The sequence below is a fragment of the Crocodylus porosus genome, unplaced genomic scaffold (assembly GCF_001723895.1).
Source record: "Crocodylus porosus isolate Cpor-Errol unplaced genomic scaffold, CroPor_comp1, whole genome shotgun sequence".
Taxonomy (NCBI): Eukaryota; Metazoa; Chordata; order Crocodylia; family Crocodylidae; genus Crocodylus; species Crocodylus porosus.
Window position 1 is genome coordinate 37600462 of NW_017728914.1, and position 27730 is coordinate 37628191.

General features: G+C 66.0%; 1 protein-coding gene and 1 long non-coding RNA gene across 2 annotated transcripts; one reads left to right on the forward strand and one right to left on the reverse strand.

Moving 5' to 3' along the window:
* Positions 1-49: 49 nt before the first annotated feature.
* Positions 50-26184, forward strand: NSD1 (nuclear receptor binding SET domain protein 1). The gene is made up of 21 exons (XM_019535340.1): positions 50-527; positions 1654-1826; positions 2297-4823; positions 7188-7309; positions 7437-7740; positions 8159-8265; positions 8723-8792; positions 9157-9275; positions 12292-12435; positions 12584-12707; positions 12847-13047; positions 13763-13942; positions 14160-14316; positions 14536-14741; positions 15027-15139; positions 16276-16545; positions 16900-17016; positions 17755-17896; positions 18225-18331; positions 20717-20918; positions 24230-26184. The coding sequence occupies exons 1-21, from the start codon at positions 431-433 to the stop codon at positions 25945-25947; spliced, it is 7200 nt and encodes a 2399-aa protein (XP_019390885.1). The 5' UTR covers positions 50-430; the 3' UTR covers positions 25948-26184.
* Positions 10935-27730, reverse strand: LOC109310247. Its single transcript, XR_002101167.1, has 3 exons — positions 27100-27730; positions 14000-14006; positions 10935-10947 (listed from the first exon to the last, which is right to left on the reverse strand). It is a non-coding gene; the product is annotated as an uncharacterized LOC109310247 (long non-coding RNA).

Sequence of the window (27730 nt, forward strand, 5' to 3'; positions counted from 1 at the left end):
CTCCCAGCTCAGCACATCAGTGTGTTGGGGCCTCAGATTTACTGTCACTGTTTCTGTGCCCAGCAGATCTCTGCTGTTGCACCCCCCGGGTCAATTCGTCTTCACTAATAATGTAAATGTGAGCAACTGCCCTGTAGCAAGTAGGTTCCTAGCAGCTTCAGCATCGTGGTTTGGTGAGCCATAGAAGCCGCAGAGATGAGCGTGTGGGCAGGTGTATGTTTTGGCCCTCGTGCCCATCATTAGGACACTGCAGGCTGTGCTGGTGCCAGCTGAGGGGACAGGCAAGCCCCACAGGGACGTTAGTGAGAACACGACCCAGGGTGACCCCTCAGGATGTGACCCCCATGCCTGACCCGCTGCCACTGACTCCTGCTCTGGTTTCTGTCCAAAGCATCATGTGAAGAAGAAGCCCACACCAGTGAAGTATGACATGGACGACCTCGTCTGGGCCAAGTTCAGCCGCCGGCCCTGGTGGCCCTGCACCATCTGCTTTGACCCGACACTGGATTGCCACTCGAAGATGAAAGGTAACGCCCCTGCATGGCTGGGGCCGCTGGTGAGCTGCGCCGCGCCCCTGCTGCTCCGAGGGTGAGGGGTGCGCTGTAGCAGCCCCACAACCCAACTCAATGGATGTGCCAGATGTGTGGGGCTCTGCTGCCCTGAGATGGGCAACGGTGCTGGGTGGCACCGATTAGAGACCAGGGCGGAGGTGAAGAGAGGTGGCCCAGCCCTAGCCAGTGGGAGCCAGCGCCAGCAGGGAAAAGGGGTGCGGTGGGGGATGGATCAGGAGCCCAAAGAGGTTCAGGCTGGTGCTTCGTTGCACCTGGGCAGAATTGCACGCTGCTCTTCCCACCGGCCCAGGGCTGGAGCTGTTCCCCTGTCTCAAGCACGGGGGTGCCTTGGAGCTGGAAGGCATCTCCATGCGCTGCTGGGCAGAACGCGACCAGGGCTGGGACCCCGTGGCCGTCCCGTCCGTGCACGGGCCCAGTGTCCGCTCTGGGTCCTCTTTGCCCAGAGCCCTCTGACCTGCCTGCCATGTGCGCACCCTGTGTAACTGTGCAGCTCCTCCGGCACCGCCTGCATGCTCACGGGGTGGGGTGGGGAGGAACATCCTGCAGAGGTGCCCCATCCCCTTGCATCCGGAGTAGATGGGCTGTGCCTGGCAGTAACCAGCTGAACAAGGAAGGGGGAACAAAGGTGGGAGATGAGAGCTCTCTCCCTAGGGTCACAGCCTGTGCACAGCAAGGCTCACTTCCAGGGAGACGATGTCACATGAGTGAGTTGCAGTCCAGGCAGAAGTGGCCACTGGACATGTTCCTGTGGCAGGGGGAGACAGGTGTGTGTGTTCATGGGGGGGAGTTGGCAACCTGTTGCCCTCCAGCTTTGAGCCTTTGCTGCGGTGGAGGCAGGTGCATGGGCCTGTAGATCACCTGTTTCGGAGCAGTCCCCGTTGCTGGGTGTACGGTGCCAGCCGAGGAGCCTGGAGCACTGAGGCAGGGGCACCCTCTCCCGGGACAGCGGTAACACAGGAGCACGGGGAGTTAGGCCAGTGCTGGTTGCATGGGCAGATGTCACTGTCCGTGCCGTGCTCCCCACACCTTTGCTCCATTGCACGCAAGGTGCTGACCTGACCCCCTCTGGTCCCTTCCGCAGTGTCCAACCGGAGACCGTACCGTGAATACTATGTCGAAGCCCTGGGGGACCCCTCGGAGAAGGCCTGGGTGGCCGGGAAAGCAATCATGCCCTTTGAGGGCAGACACCAGTTTGACGAGCTGCCGGTTCTGCGGAAGAGAGGGAAGCAAAAAGAAAAAGGCTACAAGCACAAGGTAGGGCTCCATGCCGTGTGCTCTGGGCTTGCGTGGCGGGTCCTTCTCGGCATTGGGGGTACGGCCTTGGCCTGGGTCTCTGGAGCGTCTGTTAACAACCTCATGTAGAAGCAGGATGCTGGTGGCTGTGGTGCCCTGCTTCCCCTGTGGCAGGGTCAGGTGTGATGTCTGTGTTGTGCCAGGGTTGATGGTATCTTAGATGATGGACTCGTCTGGGCTGGTCTGGACAGGGCTGATCCTGCCTCAGGCAGGACCTGGACTGGACGGGGGGTCCCTGCCAGCCCCACGGCCCTGGGACTCTTGTGATTTCTGTGACTCCTGGAGGCTGAGGTACCGAGGGGCCGGGCCTGCAGCCGGGCTACCGAGGGGATTTCTGGCGCCTCGTGCACGTGTGCAGGGTGGCATTCAGCAAGGCTCCCCCCTCCTCCGCGTGTCACTGATGGTCCCTGTGTTTTTGTCTCCTTTCACAGGTGCCTCAGCGGTTCATGGCCAAGTGGAAGGTCGGTGTCTCCCAGGCAGAAGACCTGCTCCTGCAGGGACTGGAGGAGTGGATGCGCAGCCCGAGCCCCCGCAAGCCGGGCCGCAGGAAGAGGGCACAGCTGCAGCCACCATGCACAAATGGCCCCAGCACGGTGCGGGGCCGGCAGCTCAATGGCTGCTTTGGCTCCCTGGTGTTTCCCTCCGGGTACGCAGGCAACGAGAAGGGCAAGTCGGGCACCAAATCACAAGTGAAGAAGAACTCCGATAGCCGAAAGAGGACGAGGGTAAAAAAGAGCAAAGTGCGGATGGAGACGGCGGAGAGGGGGCTCGGGGGGCAGGCGCCCAGGAGCATGGCCAGGAACTTGCTGGGGGGGAACCTGCCGGAGAAGCACGCGTCCCATGAGCTGCGGCGCATCGCAAGCAGCTTGACGATCTCCAGCGGCACCAAGGAAAACCACCTGCTGGCATCATTTGGGGACAGGCGCTTCGAGAAGGAGCACACGTACGGGGCCCCGAGCAGCGCCGCCCCGCGGGACTCGCGCTCCAGCCCCTCCACGGAGGGGGGCAGCCCTGGCACCTTCTACCGCAGCTCCCACCAGCACAGCCGTTACTCCATGCCTGGTGCCAGGGACCTGGACAGCGACTCCGACTCGCCAACCTCGTCCTCCTCCTCCTCCTCCTCCTCCTCCTCCTCCTCCTCTTCCTCTTCCTCCTCCTCCTCCTCCTCTGAGGACAATGGGGATAGCGACCTGGACCTCATGGACCAGAGCCCTGAGAGAGCTTTTGGCGCCCTGCACATCAGTGACGAGACGCTGGATGAGGACTTTCCTGTCGGGGCCAGTGGGAGCCTGAGCCGTGCTGTGCGCCTGGCTCAGAGCAGTGCCCGGAGAGCCAGGAAACGGGCCTATCGGGACCACCGACCCCTGCAGAGCTCCCATGCCAGCAGCATCGAGTCGGGACCCGAAGAAGGGGAGGTTGAAGAAGCCTCCTCAGACGCTGAGCCACCCATCCCTGCCCGCCTGTGCCCTGCGCCTGCCCGACGCGACAGTCTCCCCCCCGCAGACAAGCACACTACGCCCCTTGGTGCTGGCCCTCCTGCCCGGGCGCCCAGCCAGGGGGCTGCACCGCCTCACAGCCTCCAGCTGCTGTCGGGCAGAAGCACCCTGCGCGCCGCGGGGCCAGAGCCCGGCCTGGCCCGGGAGGAGAGTGGCACGCGTCGCGGCACTGCCAACACCAAAGGTTTCCCCGGCGCCGCCCGGGAGCCGCTCAGCAAAAGCAGCAAGGCGGACGGCCAGCGGCTGCTGAACAACGTGCACGAGAAGCGCCAGGAGGCGGCCGAGGTGGAGGCGGCCGTGGTGAAGCACTCGCTGTCCTTCCGGTCCCTCAGCGAGGAGGCGAGCAGCGGTGGGCCCCCAAAGCCCGCTGTGCCCTCGCTCTTCACATCTGCCTCTGGCCACGGCCTGCCTATCGAGCCGGACTACAAGTTCAGCACCCTGCTGATGATGCTGAAGGACATGCACGACAGCAAGACCAAGGAGCAGCAGCTCATGGCGACGCAGAACATGGTCCCGTATTGTGGTGATGGCCCCGGGAGTGGCGCGGCCAGCGCCCCGAAGCTGCTGCCTGCGCTGGGCCACCCCTTCAAGGTGGAGCGGAACGGGGATTGTCTCCCGGAGGTGGCGCGGCAGAGCCCGAGTGCGAGCGAGCCCTCCCTGTCTAGCACCATGGCCAAGCTTCCTGGACTCGGGGCCAGCAAGAGGGAGCCAGGCGGTGCTCCGGCCTCCAGCTCCAACGGCACCAACTGCATCGCCAGGCGCCACGGGGCTAAGCCCAAGCCGCCGCCCAAGCGGGCAGGGAGCAGGAAGGAGGCGAAGCTGGACAGGCCTGCCCCAGCCCTCGGGCGGTTCTCGCGGGATGCAGCTGCCGGCGGGTCCCGCAAGCGCAGAGAGGTGCTGGGGGCAGGGACGGGTCCCCTGGGCAAGGACACGGGCAGCTCGGAAAGGAAAGGGCCCCTGGGGCTGCTGGGGCACTCCACCGACGAGGACTCGGTGTGCTCCTCCTCCGACAGCTCAGACCCCCTCCGCGGGATGCCGGCGCTGGAGAAGAGCGTCCCGAGCTGCACGTCCGCCGAGAACAGCGAGAGCCCGGAGCTGGACTCGGAGGCCAACAGCGAGTGCTCCCTGGGTGAGGAGTCCAGCGGTGCCAACCACGTGGCGCCCAAGAAGCGCTGGCAGCGTTTTAACCAAAGCAGTGCGAAAGCCAGTAAGCAAGGCCGCCGGCCTCGGGCCCCGGGGAGCTCGCAGCGGGCCGTCCAGGGCCGGACTCCCAGCACCTTCCCACTGAAGGGAAGCAAGTGCACAGTGCACAGGCCTCCTGCCCCCAGCCCAAGCGACACAGCGGGGCAGGGCTGCCAGAACCACCGGGACTCGGCCATGCCACGGCTGACGGCACGCGACAAGCCCGACACGGAGCCGGATCTGGGCAGCTTTGCGCCCCGGGCTGAGTTCCCTGCACAAGGTAAAGAAGTGAGGCTTCCACACATGTGGTTGTATGTTCATGCATATGTGCGCATGTGCATATCTGCACGCTTCACATGGCTCTGCTCTACAGGATGAGCATGCTGCTGAGAGCTGCTCCAGGTTTGGCATGGCCTGCATGGACACGGGGTTCCCTCGTGTTATCCTGCTGCCTGCAGCCGTGACCGCTCGGCCCAGCTTCCTGCCCAGTCCCACTGTCCCGCTCCCTTTCCCTGCGTAGGTCCGTAACCTGCCTCTGGCACCGCGCTCTCAGCGGAGCCACATCTGGCTGCTGCAAGCAGGAGCGAGGTGAGAGGTGGTGACGCAGGGGCCATGCACAGGCCAAGCTGGGGGGAGCCCCTGGGAGCTTCGTGGGTGATGGTGCCACTGCAAATAGCACGCAGGCTGCTAGTGGCTGGTGCATTTGGGGGGGTGCTGGGGAGTGGTGGTGTTTCACCAAGCAAGTGAAGACCCACCTCTGCCTCCAGCCTGCTGCATGCTGCAGGCATGAGAGCCATGAACTGACGAGGGGCATCAGCAGTGGTGCAGGGACAGTTTGAGTAAGGGGAGCCTGGAGCCCAGGGAGGCAGCAGGCCTGGGGGAGTGGGGGCAGGTTGTGGGGTGTCCCCAGGAGAAGAGGCAGAAGGGTGCATGGGACAGAGGCTGAGCTCCCAGCAGGCATCCAACTCTGCAGGTAGAAACTAGACCAAAGTCCAGCCCAGACTCTACCCTCCTGGCCCTCCCTGGGAGCCCGCCTGGGAAAGCATGGCTGGCTTTGCAACGTGCCCTGGCAGCTGTTGGACCCACGGGTCACCGCGGTGCCTGGCAGGTGGGGAAACGCCTGGCGCTGTGTGTTCCCCAGGTACCCGCAGTGCCCTGAATGTCACCACCCGGCAGCCGCGGTCACCCCTGCAGCCAACTGAGCAGGATGTGCAGTGAGGGGAGATTTGACGTGTTCCTGGCCAGTGACATGTCTTGGGTTGGGCCGGGGCAGGAGCTGCTGCAAGTGGCTGAATGTGGGTGTTGTCCTTGTAGAGCGAGCAGCCTGGCTAAGGAGGGACTGGGTCGCCGGTGCCCACGAGGCTCGGCAGAGCCCAACAAGGCCACACGATGCAGTTGCTGTGTCCTAGGTACCAGGGGCCATAAATGCTTGGGCCCCAGGCTGCCCCACACTGTACCTGGAGTTACCCCATGCTGCCCCACACAGAGTGCACCTGTCATGAGCAGACAGCATTGCTTCCTGCGCTTTGGGTTTATGCTTGTTTAAGCAACATGCCACCATGAGGCCTGTCCGCCCTGTCCAGGCGCCTCCATTGCACGGGGGTTGTGTGGGAGACCTCTGCTTGGCACACGACTGCCAAGATATACACAGATAGGCAGCTCCTACATGCATGTGCATGTGTATGTGCATGTTCATGTGCACACACAAATGCAAGCCCACACACATGCTGGAGCCTTGTGAAGAACAGAAGCTATTCTCTCCTTGCTCTCAAGACCCCAGGGCTTTCCAGCATGAGGCACTGGGTTGACCTTAAGGAGCCCTTCAGCCAGCAAAGGCAGAAGGGGACAGAGGGTGCAGGGCACTGCCCAGCCCGGAGGCAGCCAGGGGCACTTGCAAGCCAATGGCAGGCTGTGGGCACCATGCGCCCTGCCCCGTAGCCCAGTGGTAGGGCTGGAGATGGCTCCTGCTCCATCAGGCTCCTGGCATGGAGAGGACGCTGCCCCCTCACCATGGTGACCTCCTGGCAGCCTGTCCAGGAGCGCTTGGGACCCCCTGATAAGGCAGCTCCATGTCCAGAGAGGCTGGCAGCCTCCTCAAGATGCAAGCAGAGCGCCTGGTGCAGACACCTCCCTGCAGAGTCTTGCAAGAGCTGCCGGCTCCTCCAGGCACAGCGCTGCGTGGAAGAAAACAGAGCGTGGGTGGGGGGAGGCGACCCTGCAACCCGAGCGATGCATCTGCAGCAGCTGGCGGTGGAACTTGGGCTGCCCCCGAGCCGCGCCGAGGAGAGCAGCCCTCTCGGCCCGGACCGCAGCGCGTGGGACAGCCGGGGCTGCCTGGCCAGGCTGGGGGCTGCTGGAGCGAGGCTTGGCCACAGGCATCGCTGACAGGGCTGTGGGTGCAGGCGCCAGAGGGGCCGTGGAGCGTGGGACGCGGGATGCGGGTGCGGCTTCCTAGGGTGCCCCGTTCCGGGAGTTCGGGCCCTTCTGCCAGCCCCAGGCAGTCGAGATCAGGGATCAAAGCGACTGCAGTGAGGTCCAGGACTCAGGTGGCCCCAAGCCTTTCTGTTTGTCAGGCCTGGGGGGAGGCCTGGGTGGGGGTTTCGTCCTAGCCCCAAGGGCTGACCCCGCTTTCTGTTGCTCGCAGTCATTTCAGAGCGGAAGCGCCAGAGGAAGCCGAGCCAGCGGCTGCTGGAGTATGCCGAGGAGTACGACCACATCTTCGCACCCAAGAAGAAGCCCAGGAAAAGCCACGAGCCATCGCGGAAGGTAGGCAAGATCCGGCGCTGCCGCTGCACCCTGCCCCAGCAGCCCGGCGCTGCTTGCTTCGCCTCTGCGGTGTGCATGGTGCTGCCCGGGCCGAGCGCGCTTTCATCTGTGTGTGTTGCTGTGCCAGGTGAATGCCCTAGAGAGGTCTGAGTGTCAAGAGGAGGAAGGTCTTCCCGCACCGCGCAGCCCTGGCCGTGGCGCTCAGAGCAGGCGGCTAGAGCACAGCCCTTTCGTTTCAACTCCATCTTCCTCTTCAACCAAAGAGTCTCCTCCGGTCCTCGAGCGAGAGCCGCCCCTCTCGGAAGAGCCTGCGGAGCCGGCCAGCCGCCTTGGAGAGGGGCCCGCAGAGCTGCCTGAGCTGACGCTGTCTTCCCCGGATTTGTCGGAGATCTCTGCTTCCCCGGAGGCAGAGGAGCGGTTCCTGAAGGCAGGTAGGCATGAGGCCACGCAGTGCCCAGGCAGGGGCAGGAGTCTGGCTCTGGGCCGCCGGCCTCCCCCCGTGCTGCTGCTGTTGGCACAAGTGTGAAGCAGACGTGTTGATCGCTCATGTGGGCACTACAGGGGCAGAGGGCAGGGAAGCATGAAGCCAGGGACGGGCGCCGAAGGGATCAGGCAAGCCCTGTGGCCTGGGCAGCCTCGCTGCGGCCTGTCCGCAGCCTGGGTCCTGCATCCGTGCTCTCGCGGCAGTCAGGCTGGGCTGCGTTGCATGGGCACTGTACTGCTAGCAGCAGCCCCATCCAAGGGGGTGAAACGTCAGGGCTGAGGCTTCCTGCCAGTTGGTCTCTGATGGATGTGCTTTGCGAGCCAAGGGACGGCTGTGCTGGCCTAACGAGAAGCGCTCTCTTGCAGGGAGCTTTGAGAGCAAGCGGCAAAGGAAGCCCACGAAGAAGCTCTTGGAGTCCAATGACCTGGACACCACGTTCATGCCAAAGAAGGAGTGGACTCCGCCAAAGAAGGTGCATCCCTGCAGCTGGGCCAGACACGAATGCCACGCAGGCAGCAGACGTAGCACGCATCCCCCGTCCTGGGGCAGCCGAGGGGCCCTGGCTGGGGCATCCCTCAGGGGTTACGCTTGAAACAGCCTCCTTTAAAGCCCCCTTCCTGCAGGTGCCCGTGCCCCCAGTCCAGGGCTAGGCTGCTCCCACTGCACGTGGGCCAGGCCTTGCTGGCAAAGCGCGTGTCCCGTTGCGCAGGGCCCTTGAGCCGCGGCCATTGGGGGTGCCGAGTGCTGCTGCAGCGCTCGGTGCCAGAGACCGCTCCGGTCACGCCGAGCCATGCTCGTCTAAGGGGTTTCCCTCTGGCTGAGACGTGGCCAGTAGCAGTAGCTGCTGGGAGGGCAGACTGGCTCAGGGCGCAGCAGCTCTGTGCTGGGGCGAGTGCAGCTGGTAACTCGTACCCGGTGTGTGCCCCCAGGGTGCCGGCCGCTCGGAGAGTGACAGCTCGGAGCTGTATTCACCTGCCCATTTCTCTGACCACGGCGAAGGTAGGCGGTGCGGGGCTCTGGGACATGGGAAGCAGGCGTGGGCAGTGCTCAGCATGTGCCTTGGGGCTGCTATGCTAGCAGGATCTGCTTGCCCCATGTAGAGCTAGGGTGGAGGGAAGGGCTGGGCTGCCCTTCAGTGGCCCTGGGATGGCTGCTTTGCCGGGGGGAGCAGCAACCCCAGGCATAACCATGTCCCTCTCCCAGCGCGGTGGTGCCACAGACAGCACGTCTCTTCTCCCCGGGCTCTGTGCTGACCACGACCACGGGCATGGGCTGGGTCTGGGTTGCTGGGCCGGGTGGTGCAGCTGTGGCCAGCCCGAGCCAGGCTGCACTGGTCCTGAGACCTGCCTCTGCCTCCTCTCAGCTCCCGAGAAGCCCTCTGAGAAGCAGCGCAAGCGCAAGAGGCAGCGGCACCCTTTGTCTGTGGCCCGTGGCAAGAAGGAGCGGAGCGAAGATGGCTTGGGGGATGCTCCCCACTCCGAGGTAGGGCGACCTCTGCCTGGTGCCACGAACCTGAGAGTCCCATGCCCCCTCGCTCCCCCGAAGGCTGGGGGCTCCTGTCCTGCCACCGGGGCTGTGTGTGCTGGTCCCAGGCAAAGGTGTTGCTCTGGACCAGCAGCTGGCTGGAGCTCCAGGAGGCCAGTGTCACTGCTCAGCTCCCTGCCTCGTGCGCGGGCATGCTGAATGGGGACGCCGCTGTGCTCACTGGGCTGATCGGGCGTGTCCTCACGCCCCAGAGCTGTTTGCGGGAGTCTGGGCTTCTTGCTGCCTTGCTGTTCTCCCCGTCCTGCCTGCAGCCTGCGGTCTGGGCTAGCTGCAGGGCGGTGGTGGAGGGCACTGAGGGTCACTAGTGAGACTGGGGACCTTGGGATCCCCCATCACAGTCCTGCCTGCCAGCTGGAGGGAAGAGCTGGGCGCTTCCCCACCCCTAAGGGGTGCCCCCTCACCTCTTGGACCTGCATGCACCAGAGCCAGTGGGCACCCCGCTGACGGGCACACGACGCAAAAGTTTGGTGTGCCCCAGTGCCTCTGGGGGCAGAGGGATGCTCCTCAGGGCAGCCTCCTCTGCTGGACACCGGGCACAGCTTGCAGCATGCTGCCCTGCAGCGTCTGTGCCAGCTGCCTCGCAAGACATCTCCAAGCAGCCGGGTGAGCACGTGCTGCCTGCTGGCCTCAGGCAGACTGGGCAGACTGGGAGCTGGTCGTACTGGACTGGGAAGGCTCTGGCGTGGAAGCGCCTAACTCACTGGCAGAGTCTGCACCGGGTGCCCAGGCTGGGAGCCGGCCAGAGAGCCTGGGTGGTGAGAGCTCACCTGTCCGTGGAGCCCGGTGCAGCTGCACGGCTTCAGCCTGGCGGGGAAGGTGCACGTGGGTCTGTGGCCAGGTTTGGGCGGGGGCAGAGGCAGCCAGCCCGAAGGACAGGCGAGTTCCTGGAGTCCCCCTGAGGCCGCGGCAGCAGCTTGGACAGTGCCAGGAGGCAGGGAGGTGCCTGCCTGCAATATGAGGTATGTGACTTCTCTGGACTCCCGGGTAGTGGGGCAGGGGGCTGCTGTTATACATGCATGTGACACGGGGTGGGGGGGCCCATAGAGCCTGAGGGCTGCCTGCTTTCCCTGCCCCCTTTGGCTGCATGGCGCTGTCGCACAGGGGCCCCAGCAGGCTTGTGGGCTCGGACATCCCGGGCTCTGGGTGAGCCCCAGCTGGACAGCTTCCTGGGCTCAAGCCAGCTGTAGAGCCGTACGTCTTGCCCCTGACAGAGACGGTGTGCTCCTACCTAGAAGCAGACCTGCAGCGGGCTGCACTGCATCAGCTTTGCTAGTGGGCTTGGAGCGGGTGGGACCCTCTTCCCCCAGCCACCCAGCACGGAGCCTCCCGGGGACCATCTCCAGGTCCTCGGCAGACCAGACTGGCTGTGCGCATCCGATCTGGGGAAGCACCACTTGCTGGTGCCTTGACCCTGCAGGCGTGGCCTGTCCCCAGTGTTGCGCATCTTGGCTCTGGAGTTCGCTGAAGCCAGTAAATGGATTAATCCTGCCTGCCCCTTGCCTCTCATTACAGGGCTCGTGCTGTACTGAGGCCGTGGCTAGCAGGAGGAGCAGGCCCCCGAGCCAGGCCGGACTGCGCACGGGACCAGCGCGCTCAGTGCCTGGCGCTGCTTGGCTCCTGGAAAGACAGGAAGGAAGCGGGCAGGAAGAGGTGGGAGGCTACAGGAGCTGGCCTACCTGAGGGAGCCCATGGGGCCAAAGGCAGCGAGCATCGTGACGCTGATGGCAGGGCCGTGCATCTGCCCAAGACTCGCCACCACCCCTGGGAGTGGGGCCGAGCCACAAACACATCTGCTGCCCAAGCCGTGTGCAGCGGAGCGTCTCGGTTTGGCACTCACCGCTGGAGCCAGGGCCCAGCTCCCGTGCACAATAAAGGAGACCAGCCCCGTGTCTGTGTGTCACGTGCTTCAGCCTCCTGGCGCTGCGCTCTGTGCCTCACCCGACCCGGGGCTTTGGCGTCGGCACCGGGAGCAGCCGCCGGACAAGGCAGCGAGGCCGCCCTCACCGGGGTGCTCGTGCTGTGCAGTGACCCATCCTTGCTCTGACCCCGTGCACCTCAGCCGGACAGCGCAGGGCCAGACCCGCTCCAGGGCTCCCCAAGTCCCTGCTGCAGGACCCCTCGCAAAGCCCTGTGCCGGAAGGGCGTGTTGGGACCGGCCCTCTGAGTAACTCGGGGGGTGGCGAGAGCTTGTCTGGTGCTCCTGCTGCTGTGCACCTGCCCGGCCCTGGCGCTGCCCTGGCCAGCCGCAGGGCCCTGAAGGCTTGGGGCAGCAGGGGCGGCTCCGTGGGGCCATGGAGCAGACGCATGGCTGACCCCACCGCTCCCTGCTGCACCCCTGCCCCCAGAAATAGTTGCCTGCCTCCATGCACGCACCTAGCACCGCAGCAGGGTCAGGGTCCCTGGGACAGCGCGCTCAGGGAGGAGCTTGGCTTTGGCTGTCCCAGTACTGGGATGTGGCAGGTGCCCCCCATGGCCCTCAGCCTCCTGGCTCATTTCCCAGAAGCTGCTCCTTGTGCCACCAGGCATCGCGGCCTGGGCTGTGGCAGCCAGGCACCATCGGTCATCACAGGCCCCTGGCTGCAGCACACAGGACACGGAGTAGCTCCCTCCCCAGACAGGCAGCTGGCGGGGACCCCACACTGCTGCTCTTCCCCCCGGCACCATCCCTTGGCCAGTCCTGCTGCTCCAGCCCGTAGGTGCACCTGTGGTTGTTTTCAGGATGATTGACCGGGAGTCCGTGTGAGCTCCATCGTGGGGGGGTCCCAGCACTGCTCTGGCCCCAAGCTAAGCTGTGTCCAGGGCAAAAGGGAGCACACCTGCAGTCCAAGCAGCCAGCACCTCAGGGAGGCTTTGCTTGGTGTGGGGGCAAGTCCCAGCTCGGGCAGCGGCTGCCACCGGTGCATGCCCCAGCCCAGGAGGTGCTCACGGGCTGAACTCTGGTTCTTTCCTCCAGGGAGAGACTTCGGTGCTCGGGGCTGCCACGAGCCCCAAGGAGGGCATTGAGGAAGGTTTGGAAAATGACCACGGGGTGCCATCATCCAAGAAGATGCAGGGGGAGCGCGGCGGGGGAGCCGCCCTCAAGGAGAACGTCTGCCAGGTAGACCCCAGGGCCGCGGCAGTGGGGCCAGCGTTTTCGTGCTGTTGCCTGACTGTGGGACTTGGGGAAGGGCAAGTTCTCAGGCAGCCATGGGACCCCTGGCCCCGGGTGAGCTTCTGCTGGTGCCAACCATGTTCCCTTCCTACAGATCTGCGAGAAGCCGGGCGAGCTGCTGCTGTGCGAGGCACAGTGCTGCGGCGCCTTCCACCTGCAGTGCCTGGGGCTCTCGGAGATGCCCAAGGGCAAGTTCATCTGCAACGAGTGCTCCACAGGTACGGTCCAGAGCACGGCTGTTGTGGGAGGGAGAGAGCCAGGCGCCCATCTCTGGGTGCAGCAGTCAGCAGGGGCCATGGCTGCCCTCTCCCCCACGAGCCCACGTGACCGGGGCTGTGTCGTGTGTTGTTGCTGCAGGCGTCCACACCTGCTTCGTGTGCAAGAGCAGTGGGGAGGATGTGAAGCGATGCCTGCTGCCTCTGTGCGGGAAGTACTACCACGAGGCCTGCGTCCAGAAGTACCCGCCCGCCGTGCTGCAGAGCAAGGGCTTCCGCTGCTCGCTGCACATCTGCATGACCTGCTACGCTGCTAACCCCACCAACGTCTCTGCCTCCAAAGGTAGGGGTGCCACCAACTTCCCTCCCCTCCTCTGCCTCCTGCCACCCCTGTTTGACACAGCCCCCCTAGTGCCAGCTGCTTCTGCTGACCCTTTTCCTCTGAGTGTCGCCCCTGCTGCCCTGTGGCAACCAGAGGAATTGTGGAGCGTGGGCTCGGGGCTCAGACGTTCCTGGCGCCTGCCCACACCGGCTTGCAGCTGCACTGCACTGCACTGCACTGCGCTGCCCCGGGACAATGTGGGGAGAGCACTCGGGGGCTCATGTGGCACTTCACCCCTGTATCCTGGACCCCAGTCCTTGTGCCCATCTGCACGGGGCCAGCGGGGCCAGATGGACAGCCTGTGGGGCTTAGGCCTGCTGCTTCTCCTCCATCCCCCATTCCTGGGTGGCATCAGAGCCACCCAGCATGGGAGAGGAGAGAGCTGGTGGTTGCAGGTGCTGGGCTGGGTTTGCGTGTCTGTGATCCTTGCATCCCTGCACTGGTCACTGGCCTCTGTGCAGGGCGAGGAGCTGCCTCGGCCCTGAGCCCTCGCTTCAGCACCCCGACAAAAGGGGTTCTGGCCCCCTGGGTGACCGGGGTTTGCTGGTCAGTGCAGGGGGTCAGGGTTGTGTTTGCAGAGGGGGCCCCTTCCCCTGCAGCACGGCCCCAGCCTGAGCTGGGGAGCTGAGCCCCCAGCTGCTGTGGCCCCCACTCACGCCCCCATGTCCCCGGGCAGGCCGCCTGATGCGCTGTGTGCGGTGCCCAGTGGCCTACCACTCCAACGATTTCTGCCTTGCCGCTGGCTCCGTGGTCCTGGCCTCCAACAGCATCATCTGCCCCAACCACTTCACGGCGCGCCGGGGCTGCCGCAACCACGAGCACGTCAACGTCAGCTGGTGCTTTGTCTGCTCGGAAGGTGAGCCGGGGCCGGGGGCCGGGCTTGGACCTGGAGCTGGCTTCTGGAGACGCCCACAGCCAGTCTCGGGGGTGCCGCTCTGCCCTGGGGCGGGCCAGAGCTGGGCGCATGTGGTGGGGCACCAGGCTCGCCACGCAGCTCCCCTGGGCGTGGTGTCCTCTGGCATGCCCAGGGCTGGCCGCGGCGCCTGGTGGCGCTGACGCCGTCCCTCTCTCAGGGGGCAGCCTGCTGTGCTGTGAATCGTGCCCGGCCGCCTTCCACCGTGAGTGTCTGAACATCGAGATGCCTGAGGGCAGCTGGTACTGCAACGACTGCAAGGCGGGCAAGAAGCCGCACTACAAGGAGGTGGTCTGGGTGAAAGTTGGGCGCTACAGGTGGGCAGACGACACTTTTCCGGGGCTCTTCCCTCGTGGCAGACGTTGCTGGGAGAGCAGGGGTGCAGTGGGGGTCTGGTCTGGGGCCCCACGGGCAGTCCTGGGCACTGTTTCCTCCTAGTCCTTTCTCCCTGACTGGGTTTCCTGTGCTGCGGCGTGGGGCTGTCATGGGCCGCCCAGGGCCACTGCACCAGAAGTCTGTGTCCCTCCCTCGTACAGGTGGTGGCCAGCTGAGATCTGCCATCCCCGCACAATCCCGGCCAACATCCAGAAGATGAAGCACGACATTGGGGAGTTCCCGGTGCTCTTTTTCGGCTCCAAGGACTATCTGTGGACGCACCAGGCTCGCGTCTTCCCCTACATGGAAGGCGATGCCAGCAGCAAGGACAAAATGGGCAAGGGGGTGGACGGCATCTACAAGAAAGGTAACGCCCGCCTCTCCCCATCCAGCCCTGCCCTGCCCTGCCCTGCCTCGCTCTGTGGGGACCCCTAGCCGCCTCCTTGCTGCCTTGGCCCGCCTCCTGCCCCGTGCCCTCCTGGGGTACGTGATGCAGTAGTGCTGGTGCAGGAGGGTTTGTGTGGTAGTGGCCTAGTGGGTGGAGCAAGCCAGACCCCTGGGAAGGGGCTGTTGGGCAGCTCCCTGTGCGGCTGGGGTGCAGGCATTGCGCTGGTGCTGGAGCTCCAAGTGATGCAGCCACTGCTCTGCCCAGCTCTGCAGGAGGCAGCCGCACGGTTCGAGGAGCTGAAGGCGCAGAAGGAGCTGAGGCAGCTGCAGGAAGACAAGAAGAATGACAAGAAGCCTCCTCCCTACAAGCACATCAAGGTGGGGGTGTACCTCCTGCCCGAGGGTGTGCTGGCCTGGCTGGCAGCCCGGGGGCGGGGGTGCTCTGCCATGCAGGTGGCTCCTGCCACGTGGGTTGGCCAGGGAGAGCGCAGTGCTGTACGGCTCTGAGGCCCCGGAGCAGGAGAAGTTGCAGGTGCTGGGGTATCGCAGCCTCGGGGAGCAGAAAGGAGCATGCAGACAGCCCCTGTGCATCAGCTTTGTGGCTGCCACGGAGCCTCTCTGCACTCTGCTGTGTGGGGCTGTGACCCCCGCACAGGCAAAGCACAGGAGAGGGCATGAGGGAGGGGGCTTCAGGCTAAGCGGGCCCCTCTTGGCTGGGGACCCTGAGGCACGGAGCTGCCTGGAGCCCAGCAGGTCCTGGGCCACCTGGTGCTTGGTGGGGGACGACCTCAGGGATGGGGAACATGGTGTCTCGGGCCCCAGATGCATCCGAGCCCTGCCTCAGCTTCATCCCTGCTTGCTTCCTCCTGCCTTCATCCAGCTGCTCTGTCAGGGGCTCCAGGAGGTCCAAGCCCCACAGGCTCCATGAGCCAGGACAGCACCAGCAGCTGGTTCGGGGCAGGGCCAGGCAGGGACAACCCCTGCAAGGGAAGCTGGCCAGCACCCAGCCCACGGGGAGTTCTGCTTCCTCCATCCCGTGTCACTGGGCAGTGCTGGCAGCCTGGGGATGCAGGGATCTGTGCAGGAGCCCAAACATGGGGTCCCTTGGCAGGGGGTGGCAGGGCCAGGCCTTCCTGGCTGTGCAAATGACAGGGGTTGAGCCTGCTCCAGCAGCTGGCTCTCCGGGCCTGGGGCCTCCACGTATTGGGCATGGGAAGCCCGAGTCCTTGGGAGCTGATGGCGTGAGGGTAGGAAGCAGCCCCCAGGAAGAGCGGGGTGGGTGGGAGGGTGCAGCGCTGGGGCTGCAGGCCCCTGGGTGCTTCGGTCCTATGAGCAGGCGGCCGGGGACCGCTGGGGGTGCCTGCCCAGGGGTCTCCGCGGGGGCTGGCTGCAAGCCCCGAGTGTGTGCACAGGTCGGGCTGTTGCCCCCGTCGAGCTGCCTGCCCGGCAGAGCTATCGAAGCCTGAAGCTGCTGCGTGGCTACTTTCCGACCTGTGCGCCTACCTGTGCCCCAGGTGAACCGGCCCGTGGGCAAGGTGCAGATCTTCACGGCTGACCTGTCCGAGGTCCCGCGCTGCAACTGCAAGCCCACGGACGAGAACCCCTGCGGGCTGGACTCGGAGTGCATCAACCGCATGCTGCTGTACGAGTGCCACCCGCTGGTGTGCCCGGCCGGCGAGCGCTGCCAGAACCAGTGCTTCTCCAAGCGGCAGTACCCCGAGGTGCAGATCTTCCGCACGCTGGCCCGCGGCTGGGGCCTGCAGGCCAAGACGGACATCCGCAAGGTACCGGCCCCGCTGGCCCCCTCGAGCAAGGGGGTGGTAGCGCTCGGGGCCTGGCCCCGTTCCTTCCCGAGCAGCAGGGAGGCATTGTTCTGGCTGGGAGAGGCTGTGGCTTCGCTGTCCCTGCAGAAATGCGGGGAACTGGCCCCTCAGCGGCACGGGGTGCTCGTCTGCACTGAGGCTGCAGCCAGGCACCCCACTGCACTGCGGCTCTGGCTTGGAGCAGCAGCCTTGCTAACAGCAGCATCCTGCCCTGCCCTCGCTGCGGGGGGTGCCACGGGGGTCTCTACTCCCCGCAACCAGGGGGCCGGCATGGGGCAGCCCCCGCTGAGCGACTGCCTGCTGCTCTCCATGCAGGGTGAGTTCGTCAACGAGTATGTGGGGGAGCTGATTGACGAGGAGGAGTGTCGCGCCCGCATCCGCTATGCCCAGGAGCATGACATCACCAACTTCTACATGCTGACGCTGGACAAGGTGCGTGGCGGCCGCCTGGGTCCTGGGCCGGCGTGCACCAAGGGCTGCTGCAGAGATGGCAGCGCCCAGTCGCGCTCTGTGTGCACAGCAGGACAGGCTGCAGCACAGCCACGGGGTTTATGCCAGGTGCCTAAGTTCCCCCAGGGAGGGAAATGTCAGGGCATGTGGCCCACGGGTGGTGGGATCCCTGCTGGGATGGCCCAGCTGCTCTGCCCCTGCCCCAGCATTGTGCTTGGCCATGGGGTCCCTAGGCCCTGGCTGCGGGGAAGGCCGCCCTGCCTGTAGGTGCACAGGATGGCACGGGGAAGCCCCACAGCACTGCCGGGTCCAGGAGGGGCCCAGGACTCCTCACAGTGCTCTGTGTGCACAAGTTGCCTGGACACCCAAGGTTTCCTGGACAGCCCTGGCAGCAGGGACCGGCTGCTCTGCCTTCACGTGAAAGGAGCTGGGGGCACAAGAGCTCTGCAGGGAGGGAAACGGGCTGTGGGCACAGCAGCAAACCGCCCCGGCTCGGATCACCACATTGAGCCCCCCTTGCCCTCCCTGGGGTTGCCGCGCTGTGCGCGTGGTCAGCTAGTCCCTCCGAGGGGAGCGCCGGCCCAGGTGCTGCGTGAGCCCGGTGGGCGCTGGCTCCCGCAGGTGCTCTCCTGGGCTGGCGGGTGCCAGCCAGCTGCCCCTGTGCTGGGGCAGGGAGGGCTCCCACCAGCTGGTGACTGTGCCCCCACCTCGTGCTTGCAGGATCGAATTATCGACGCGGGGCCAAAGGGCAACTATGCGCGGTTCATGAACCACTGCTGCCAGCCCAACTGCGAGACGCAGAAGTGGTGCGTGAACGGCGACACGAGGGTCGGGCTCTTTGCTATTGTGAATATCAAAGCCGGTAAGGGCCCGCGGGGCTGCCTGGGGGGTGGGAGCAGGGACAGGGGTGCCTTGTCTTCTGCCCTGTCTGGCAACAACCACGGGAGAAGGTGAGACCTGCTAGGGCCAAGCGCCAGAGCCAGGCCGCAGGCAGGCAGGAGAGTCCTGGTGGTGCAGGCCTTGGGCCCCAGCACTGCGGCCCCAGGACGGCTCTGGGCAGGGGGTGGGTGGGCTGGCAGGTGACGACTGTTGCACGTAGCCCTTGGTCTGAGGGATGGGGGACTTGGTGCCACGCTCCGTTCAGGTCGGCCCTTGGGTCGTCACAGCTCAGGTGCCTCTTTCATTGCCAGGCACGGAGCTGACTTTCAACTACAACCTGGAGTGTCTGGGGAACGGGAAGACGGTTTGCAAGTGTGGGGCCCCCAACTGCAGCGGCTTCCTCGGCGTGCGGCCCAAGGTACGACAGCCGTTCTGGCGCCGTTCTTCTCCCCAGCGCAGCGGCTCCGCGCCCTGTCGGGAGCGCAGGGCTTGCAGCGCACCACAGACGTGGCATTAGGAGGGACCTGCAAAGGTCACGTCTGAGGCAAGGTCAGCCCTGCCCGCACCAGCCCAGACAAACCCGTGGTCTAATCTGGGCAAGCGCTCTTGTCTGCAGCTCGGGCGGCAGGGGCCTGGTCACGGGAGCCCGATGTCTCGGGGGTGTTGAGGGTTACGGGTCTTCTCTGTGGCCAGAGGGGATTCGCAAATGTCCGGCGTAGGCAGGGGGTGGTTTGCATCCATAGGGAGCAGCAATTGCTCCTCTCAAGCCCTGGCCTTTTTGTAATACGATTTATTCCCTCATTTGTGGTAAAAATGGCCCCTGGCAGCTGCCCGCCTCCAACATGCCAGGCCAGAGCGTGGGCGTAATAACCCCCAGCAATAAACCAGAACAAAGCTGTCCGCGAGCGAGCTCCCCTCGGGCTGCTGCTGAGCTCGGTTCCTCTGGCCACAGCCTGGAACGGAGGCCAGGAGGGCCGGCGCACGCTGGGGCTTGCTCAGTTGACGTGGGAAGCATGTGCTAGAGTCAACAGCCCAGGCCAGGGTGGTCCCGTCTGCTGGGGAAGCTGCAAGGAGAGCAGGGCCAAGGGCATCGCAGGGAGCTGCCGTGCAGAAGACTGGGCTCCTGCAGCTGCCAGGGCCTGGGGTCTATTGCCCTGCATTGCACAGCAGACGTCTGCTTCCACGCCTGGTCTCCCTGTTTGCACAGGGCTCCTCGAGGAGGCAGGGAGAGTGCCGCAGCGCTGGGCAGGGCCGCAGGCTTCCTCGCTGGGGCTGAGCTGCAGCCAGGCTGGTGCCACGAGCTTCCTCAAAGTCCCGGCCTGAGCAGAGCGTCGGAGGCCGCAGCGGGCAGGCGCGGGAGCCACCGAGGTCTGCGCCGGCAGGCGGAGCGAGTCCCACTGCGGTTTTGCTTTGTGCTGTGGGGCTTTCCAGCGGGTGGCAGCTGCGCCCTGTCGTGCTTGGCTGTGTGCCCCAGCCACCCTGTGCCCTGCTCCTGGCCGTGTGAGCGCATCGTGGGTTGTGGGGGCAGCTGGAGCTCTGCAGGGGGACAGGAGCAGTAGGTGCCAGGCCCAGGGCTGCAGCAGTGATGCACGTCAGGACCATGCCAGGGTCAAGAGCGTTGATGTTGAACCGGCTCCCTGGGATCCCAGGGTAGCCTCCTCCCCTCCTGCCGCTCCATGTGCAGCTTTGGGCTGCCACCGACTCGCACAGGACCCGGTGTGTCCGTGCCCCTTGGGTGCGAGCTGGGAGCCACTCGGGGAGCGCTTGGTTACTGCAGGCACCTCTGGCTCTGTCACTGGGGGAATGCACTGGGTGCAGCTCGGGGCAGGCTGCAAAGGCCCAGTGCAGATAGTGTCTGCCAGGGGCACAGCCTTCTCCAGTCAGGGCTGGTTCCTCTACGTGAGGAGGCAATGCCTCCCTGGCAGTCCATGCAGAAGCACCTAGAAATGCCCACCTCTGTCCTCCTGAGGCCCAGCAGCATTGTGTATGGCAGCAGCTGCAGCCCCTGGCCACCCTTAGCCTCATGACGCTGTGGACTATTTGATGTATCGCGGTGAAGCTGCTGGGATCTGGGGGTTGCCGGCGGTCGGCAGCCGTGTTGTCAATGTCCTCCGGGTCCCACGTGGGGGCCCGGAAACGGTCCAATGTTGTGCCCCGACTGGGCAGGTCCCGGCTGGTCGTCCTCGTCGTCGCACGACGGCGTCCAGCGTTGGCAACCAGCACCACGGTGACATCAACTAAAACAGTCTGGATCAGGGTTTCTGTTGGCGTCCGGTGCTCGGTGTTGTCGGCGGTGCTTTAAAAGGCTAAAAGCTTAAAAGCATAAAAAGCTAAAAGCCTAAAACCGCCACAGGACTGCCACTGGGCAGGGCGACTCATGATGCCGTGGGCGCGCGTAGCCAAGGCTGAGCCCCACATGCCACGAGCGGGGTCGGTCGTGGACACGGGGCTCTTGGGTGTTGCCAAGAGTGCTGGCAGCGCGTCGCGGGGCGCGGTGAGGTTTCTCTGCTCCCTGCCCTTGTCCCATCACATTCACTTCAGCTGATCCGGGCCCAGGCCCAGGGCTCTGCTCTGCTCCCTGCCTGGGGAGGTCACCGACCTGCCCTTCGCAGTGCGAGCTCGCGGGTCGGGCGAGCGAGGCAGCCGCGGAGCACCCAGGCCTGCCCAGCCCACCTTGGCCAGGGGCTTTCAGAGCCCGTCTCTGGTGCGGTCGGTGGCTTGGGTCTCATTTTGGAGGCTGGCTCCACTCCGTGGTACACGGTGTAGTGGAGCCAGAGCTGACGTGTGCTGTCCCCCCGCACAGAGCCAGCCAAATCCTACCGAGGAGAAGTCCAAGAAGCTGAAGCGGCGGCCGCTGAAGCGCCGGTCGCAGGCCGAGGTCATGAAGGAGCGGGAGGACGAGTGCTTCAGCTGCGGGGACGCGGGGCAGCTGGTGTCCTGCAAGAAGCCGGGCTGCCCCAAGGTGTACCACGCCGACTGCCTCAACCTGACCAAGCGGCCTGCAGGTCAGTGCCCGGGCCACGGGAGCCTCGCGGGTGTTGCCCCTGGCTCTGCTCAGGCCTTGGGGCCCCGTGGCAGCCGCCAACCGTGGGCCAGTCACTGCGGCTGGGATCATGCCCAGTGCCCGTGGTGCCCCAAAGGGCAGGTTCCCCAAACCGGGGGGGGCCATAGTGTGGGACTGCTGGGAGGGAAGAGCAGGAGCTGTTGAAAAGAAGCCATGAGCCAGGGCTTCACAAGCAACCAGGGAGGGGGCTTTGACTGGAGGCCCGTCCCAGGTCCCTGCAAAGTACTGCAAGCCAGCGTGTAGCAAAGGGCACCAGGGGAAGGTGTGGCGATGAGATGCAGGAGACGGCCGGGGAAGCGCAGGGGCCGGAAAGGCAGGGAGAGGTCCCTGGAGTGCGCCGAGGAGCAGGGAGTCGCGGGCACGGAACGAGCTCGTTGCCACGGGGGCTGGCGGCGCGGCGCGGCGCAGGCGGGAGGAAGGGGGGCGGTGTGCTCACCGCACGGCATGGGGAACTGTTTGGCAGCCCCGAGCAGCGGAGGAGGAGGATGTGCAGCAACGTGTAGGGGTGGCCCAGGCCGCGTGCCTCGCAGGGCCTGGTCCTGAGGGAGATTCCAGCAGCCAGAGGAAGCCCTGAGCGTGCCCGGCTTGGAAAGGGAAGTGGTGACACGGTGGCCATAGGTTGCACCTGCGTGCTGGGGAGAAGACTGGAAGAGCTGAGACAGGTGTCAAGTGATGAAAAATCAAGTGCCTGCACAACGCATAAGTCCCGGTCCATGGGGCAGGACTGGGCCCAGCGAGGAAAACCTGGCTCGGGCTGTGGCTTGGTCGATCGAGGGCACTGCGCAGCTGTAGCCAACTCGCTCCCGTGAAGCCTCGGCCCTCGAACCGCGGCAGCCTGGTCGCATAGACGAGCCCTGTGTAGCAGAGCCGGTGGCGGCAGCAGGGTGGGCGCAGCCGTCGGTGCCCGGCTCCCGTTGGTGCATCGCCCGTGCTGTTGGAGTCCGTCGAATCGCTGCCAGCGTCACCAGGTGACACGGCCTGGCACGGGGCGAACGGCGACCAGGCCAGGCCAGCGTGCAGAGCCGTCCGTCCGCCTTGCTCTGCTGCAACCCCGCTGGCGTGTTGCGCCGCGTGGGCAGGGTGCAGGGTGTGCACCTGGGGGCGGGGGGCCGGGCAGGTGAGGCAGGAAGGGGGAACCAGAGCAAAGGGATCCTCAGCCAGGGGCTGGGGCAGGGCCATCGTTCACAAGGTTGACCCAGAGACTGGAAATAGGAACCATGGTTTCAAAACCACTCTGACCTGCCATAGACTTCTGAGGTCTTTGCAGGGCAGGGATGGCTGCAGCATTTTTCTGTGGGCAAAACCGAGCTGAGAACTGGTGTTTCCTGAGGGGGGTTGGGGCCTGGAACAGATGGGAGCTGCTGACCTGGCCCGAATCCATCAGGCCTTTGTCTGAACGGCCCCGAGTGAGAGGGCTCCACCGCTTTCCCGGAGGTGCCTGGTCCTGCCCCAACCGGACAAATATCCGTCCTGTGCCAGCCTACGCCTGCCTCGTGCCCAGCGGGTGTGGAGAGCAGGCACGGCCTGTCCTCTGAGCACCCTTTTGCAAACAGGCTCATCCCTCCCCCCAACCAAACAGCCTGCTCCTTCGACTCTCCACGGCCTGCCCAGTGGGGCCTTTCCAGCTGAGGCCTCAGCAGCGTGGACCAGAGCAGGATTGTTCCCTCCTCCGCTTCCAGGCACGAGCCCCCGATCTGGGGATCTGCCTTTCTGGTCTAGCTGCTGCCCCTGCGTGTCCACACCTGGGATTTCCCCTGCCCGGGCAGCCAGGTAGGGTTAGCTGGTGGCAGCAGAGGAGGAGGTGAAGTGACGTCCTCCCGGAGCGAGGCGTAGTTGATTTGAGACGGGCTGTCTTGCGGGTCAAGGTCAGTGTCCCCCCAGGCGCTGGACGTGTTCACTCTGGTCCAGGCCAGGGCCTCACTGAGACAGGGGCAGTAGCAGCCATGTCTGGGCCGGCTGCTTTCAGCCAGGAGAGAGGAGCTGGGGGAGGGAGGGTTATTTCCGTCTTGTCTTCTGGGCACTTGCTGGTAGCTGGTCAGCGGTTTGTTCTGGGTCTCCCCAGGGTTAGAGCTGAGCCGATGGGTCCGTAACCCCCTGCTCCTCTGTTTGCCTCGGAGACGGGCTGGCTGCCCGGCTGCGTTTGGGCCGTGGCGCAGCCGGGGCTCCGCTGTGCTGGGTGGAGCAAGCAGGCAGCTCCCAGCACGATGCCGCAGCGTGGGGCGGGCAGGCGCAGCGCGTGGGAGGCTCTTGCCCTGTTGGCACGGTGCCCGGCAGTGAGATGGGTGGAGGAGAGCTGCAGGAGGAGCTGGCGGGGAGAAGCGTGGTGGTCGTGGTCAGGAGCCAGAAGGGCTTGTTCCCAGGGCCTGTCCCCTAAACAGGTCTCCTCTGGAGCATGAGCACAGCCCGGTTTGCAAAGGGGCAGGTGTAGTGAGGATGGGGCCCTGGGTAGTGGCTGAGCATCGCTGTCTGGGCCGTCTCCTATGCCAGCCCTTCACCGGTGCTGGCATTCAGGGCGGGTCTGGCAGGGCTGGGTTGCACTAGATGTCCCGGTGCGTAGGCATCTGCTGCAGCCGCACTCGGACTCGGTGCCGGACTGGACCAGCCACGCATCCAGTGCTGCAGTGTTGGTGTCTGTGTGCTTACGTCCCAGCCCATGACTCTACCAGACCTTCCCAGGGTGGGCATGCAGGGACTGGCAGGCCGCTTGCCTCGCAGAGAGGGGCAGAGCTGGCAGGCAAAGCCAGGTGGATTCAGGAGAGAGGATGGGTGGAGGCCGAGGCTGGCTGGCGAGGGGAGCAGTGGCCCGGGGAAGGCACTCCCATCCCGTGGGGCCACAGTGGAAGAGCCTGGCCCCTCCTCAGCCTGGCTTGGGGCGAGGCGCTGGCCCTTCCACCAGCTGGAAAAGCCCAGAGCGAAGGGGCAGGGGTGGGACAGGACCCTGCATCTCTCCGCCCGTGGCCCCCTCCCATGGTGGCGAAAGCAGGGGGAGCTGCCCAAGCCCCTTTGGGGGGCACTGAGCACCCGTGAGCCGCCAGCGCCGGCCTGGCTCTGTAGCAGAGCCCCAGGCGCCGGAGCCTGGGCTTCCTGGCGGCAGCCTCCAGGCTGAAAGCTGGTTTGCAAAGGGCTGAGGCACAGAGGTGCCTGGCCTCGGAGTCTGTCCGCAGGACTTGTCCCGAGTGAGCTCCTGGCGGGGAGCCCTCAGCTGCCCCCAGCCACACTCAGCCATGCCTTTCTCTCCTGTTCTTGCCGCAGGGAAGTGGGAGTGCCCGTGGCACCAGTGCGACCAGTGTGGCAAGGAGGCAGCCTCCTTCTGCGAGATGTGTCCACGGTCCTTCTGCAAGCAGCACCGTGAGGGCATGCTCTTCATCTCCAAGCTGGATGGGCGGCTGTGCTGCACGGAGCACGACCCCTGCGGGCCCCACCCCCTGGAGCCGGGAGAGATCCGTGAGTACGTGCCTCCGGCCGGGCCGCCACCGCCTCCTGCCCGCGAGAGCGCCTCGCCACCCCCGGACACCACCCGCAGCCTCCCGCCACCCGACCGGCTGCCGCAGCCCGGGGCCGTGCGGCTGCAGCCCTCCGACAAGCCCCCGGCCACGCTGGCGCTGCAGCTGCAGCCCTCCGACAAGCCCCCGGCCACGCTGGCGCTGCGGCTGCAGCCACCCAACAAGCCCACCACCACCTTCGCCGTGCGGCTGCAGCCCTCCAGCAAGCCCCCCTCCACGCTGGCGCTGCGGCTGCAGCCCTCCAGCAAGCCCCCCACCACCCTGGCGCTGCGGCTGCAGTCCTCCAACAAGCCCCCCACCACCATCGCCCTGAGGCTGCAGCCATCGGACAAGCCCCAGGCAGCCCTGGCGCTGCGGCTGCCGTCCGAGAAGCTGCCCGCCATTGTGGCGCTGAGGCCACCGCCCTCGGATAAGCTGGCCGTCGCCGACACCACCCAGTGGTCTCAGTCCTCGGACGTGTCCCCAGCCAAGGCCCCGCTGCAGCCCCTAGACGAGCCGCCAGCCGGGGCCCCGCCACCCCTGCCGTGCGTGCGAGCCCTGCAGCCCGCGCCCACGGACAGGCCTTCCAGCACCTCCACTGCAGCCCCGCGGCCACAGCCCCCGGACGAGCTGCGCGCCCTGGCCCAGCTGTCGGACAAGCCTCTCGCTGCTGCTGGCACCCCGCCGCCACCACCGCTCGCAGGTGAGACCCCTCCTGCACCCGGGGCCCCGCAGCCTCCGCCGGCCGACGAGCCTGCCCCCAAGGGACCCTGGGCCCTGGCCCCCGAAAAACCTCCCAGTACCGGGGCCCCACGGCCCCTGCAGCTGGACAAGCCGCCCGCCCCGTGGCCCCCCACCTCAGACAAGCCCGCCCCAGCGTCCACCGGGGCCCTGCGGATTCAGGCACCAGACAAGCCGGCCGCCCCCCTGGCTCCGAGGCCTCAGGTCCCAGACAAGGCACCGGCAGCCACAGCGCCACGGCCACCGCTGTCCGAGAAGGCGCTGCGGCCCGTCGACCAGAACGCGCAGCCGCAGGAGAGGGGCGCGGAGCCGAGCGCCCAGCAGAAAGACAGAACTATCGCGCCGGCCGAGCCGCCGCCGTGGCCGCCGGGGAGAGCGGCGCACGCAGGGCAGGTGCTGTGGCCCCCAGAGAAGCTGCAGATGCACGAGCTGCCCCGCTGGCCCCCCGCGAAAGCACTGACCCTCGCGGAGCCGCCCCCGCGGGCAGCAGAGAAGCTGCAGGAGCCGCCGCCACCGCTGGGCTGGGACGTGGCGCCAGCGCCCCCAGAGCCGGCGCCGTGGACAGCAGAGCGGTTGCGGGCTCTGGAGCCAGCCCCACCCGAGCAGGCGCCGTGGCTGGCCCGGTCCGTGCAGACGTTCGAGCCCATCTGGCTCTCCGGGAAAGCACAGACTCCCCGGGGGCAGGACCCTTTGCTGCTGCCCGAGCAGCACGCCTGCCGCGATCGGCCGGAGCCCAGCCCGGAGTGAGAGGGTGGGGGGCCAGCGCCGTCTGCTTGGGGCGGGGGACGGGGTTTCTTGGCTCTTTCTGTTTTTTATTCACTGCCCTGCGCCCAGCCCCTGGCCTGCACCCTCTCCCATGACACAAGCCAGGACGTTGGCCCAGCCCCAGCGCACCTGGCCTGGCCGGGGGGAGAGACCGCCCTGGACCTTGTCCTCTTCCTTCCACACCAGTAAAGCTGAAATAAAGAGTCCGCTCTGGATAAAGCCTCTAGGTCACATTACTGGTCGGGGTCTCCAGGGGCCAGGGCTCCCCCACCCCACCCCAGGGCCCCCGGCCCAGGGCACAGCCGGCCAGCCCGGGAAGAGCAGGCTTTGTGGAAGGAGGGGCGAGGTGTGCAGTCAGCTGCCCCCGCGGGGGCTCTGCGTTGCAAGGGCACACGGGGCAGAGTCACTGGTCACTGTCCCCTCCAAGCTGAGGCTGCAGCGATTGTGAGGGGCCGTGCCGGTCAGGCTGTGGGGACCGTCCACTGGGGTCTCGGTGAAAGCAGAAGGCAGCAGGGCTGGGCAGGGGCAAGTCCCACAGGGGCTGGGGCCTTGCAGTATCTGCCCCAGGGGTCTTGGCCACAGACCAATGCTCCCCGCCCCCCAGGCATGTGCCCAGGGACTACGTGCACCTGGCCCCGAGCTGAGCTGCATGGGTTGCAGGGCTCCCTATGGACTCCACCCCTGCAGCTGCATCTGGAGGAAACCGTGGCTTCCTCCACACCCCCCGCCCCTCTTTGTGCCGCCTCTGACCTGGTGCGTAGACAACCAAAAATCCCTGCAGGAGACTTGAACCCCGGCCCGTGCGGGCATGTGTGTGTGCCCCCCCACCCAGCATTCCTGGTTCTCGCACTGGAGCCCCTGGGCCAGCGGCTGTTGGTGCTCCAGCTTTGCCTCCTCTGCCCCCTCCCCAGTGCAGCTGATCTCGGGGCAGGCCAGCAGCCTGTGGCGAGGCGCGTGGCAGGATTGCAGCCAGTCCCCCCTGTGGCTTGCGCCGCCTGGGCCAGGAAGGGTTGGGGCAGTGCCATAGGTCAGTGCTCTCCGCCCCCAGCATGTGGGCAGGGAGCCTGGATGGCCACAGCGGGGGGCTCAGCACCATGGCCACCAGCTGTTCCCAGGCCTTCCCGCTGCTGGCACAGGGTCGCAGGGGTCCTGTCCGTGCCGTGAGTGGGTGCTGAGGCGATGCAGAAGCCTGGAAGCTGTGGGGAGAAGAGCAGGAGCCCCGGGGTGTCGCACTTGTGCTCTGAAACAAAAGGCCACTTAGGAAGTAAGCTGGCGCCAGCACTGCAGCCCCAGCTCTCCCCGCGCCTGGGACGAGCCCGGCTGGGGTGAGTGGGGTCGTGGCAGCTGCCATGGCCAGGCCCCCGCCCGGCTTCTGCGCTGTCGCGTTTCCTCATTTCTTGTTTCACGCACAAATAAACTGTGAATACTTTGGTGCAGGCAACGTGAGGTCTGTGGCATGGAGGTATTCTCAGTGCAGTTCGAGGCTGGCTACATTGAGCATGCAACCCAGGGCTCTGCTGGGCTGGTGCCCCTCAACTGGCCGCCTCCCTCTGCGCCAGATCCCTCCACGCCACCCAGCCCAGCCGCCGCGTGGGGACCTGGCTCGAGCCAGGCAGTGTGAGTCTGCACCGGGGTCATGGGTCCCAAGCCAAGAGCTCCTCCCTGGCAGAGCGGGGACGCCACCTGCCCAAGGGGTGCCCAGGCAGGGGGAGCCAGCTGCCAGGGAGCGAGACGGGAGGTGGCTTGTGCCCAAGCTGCAGCTGGG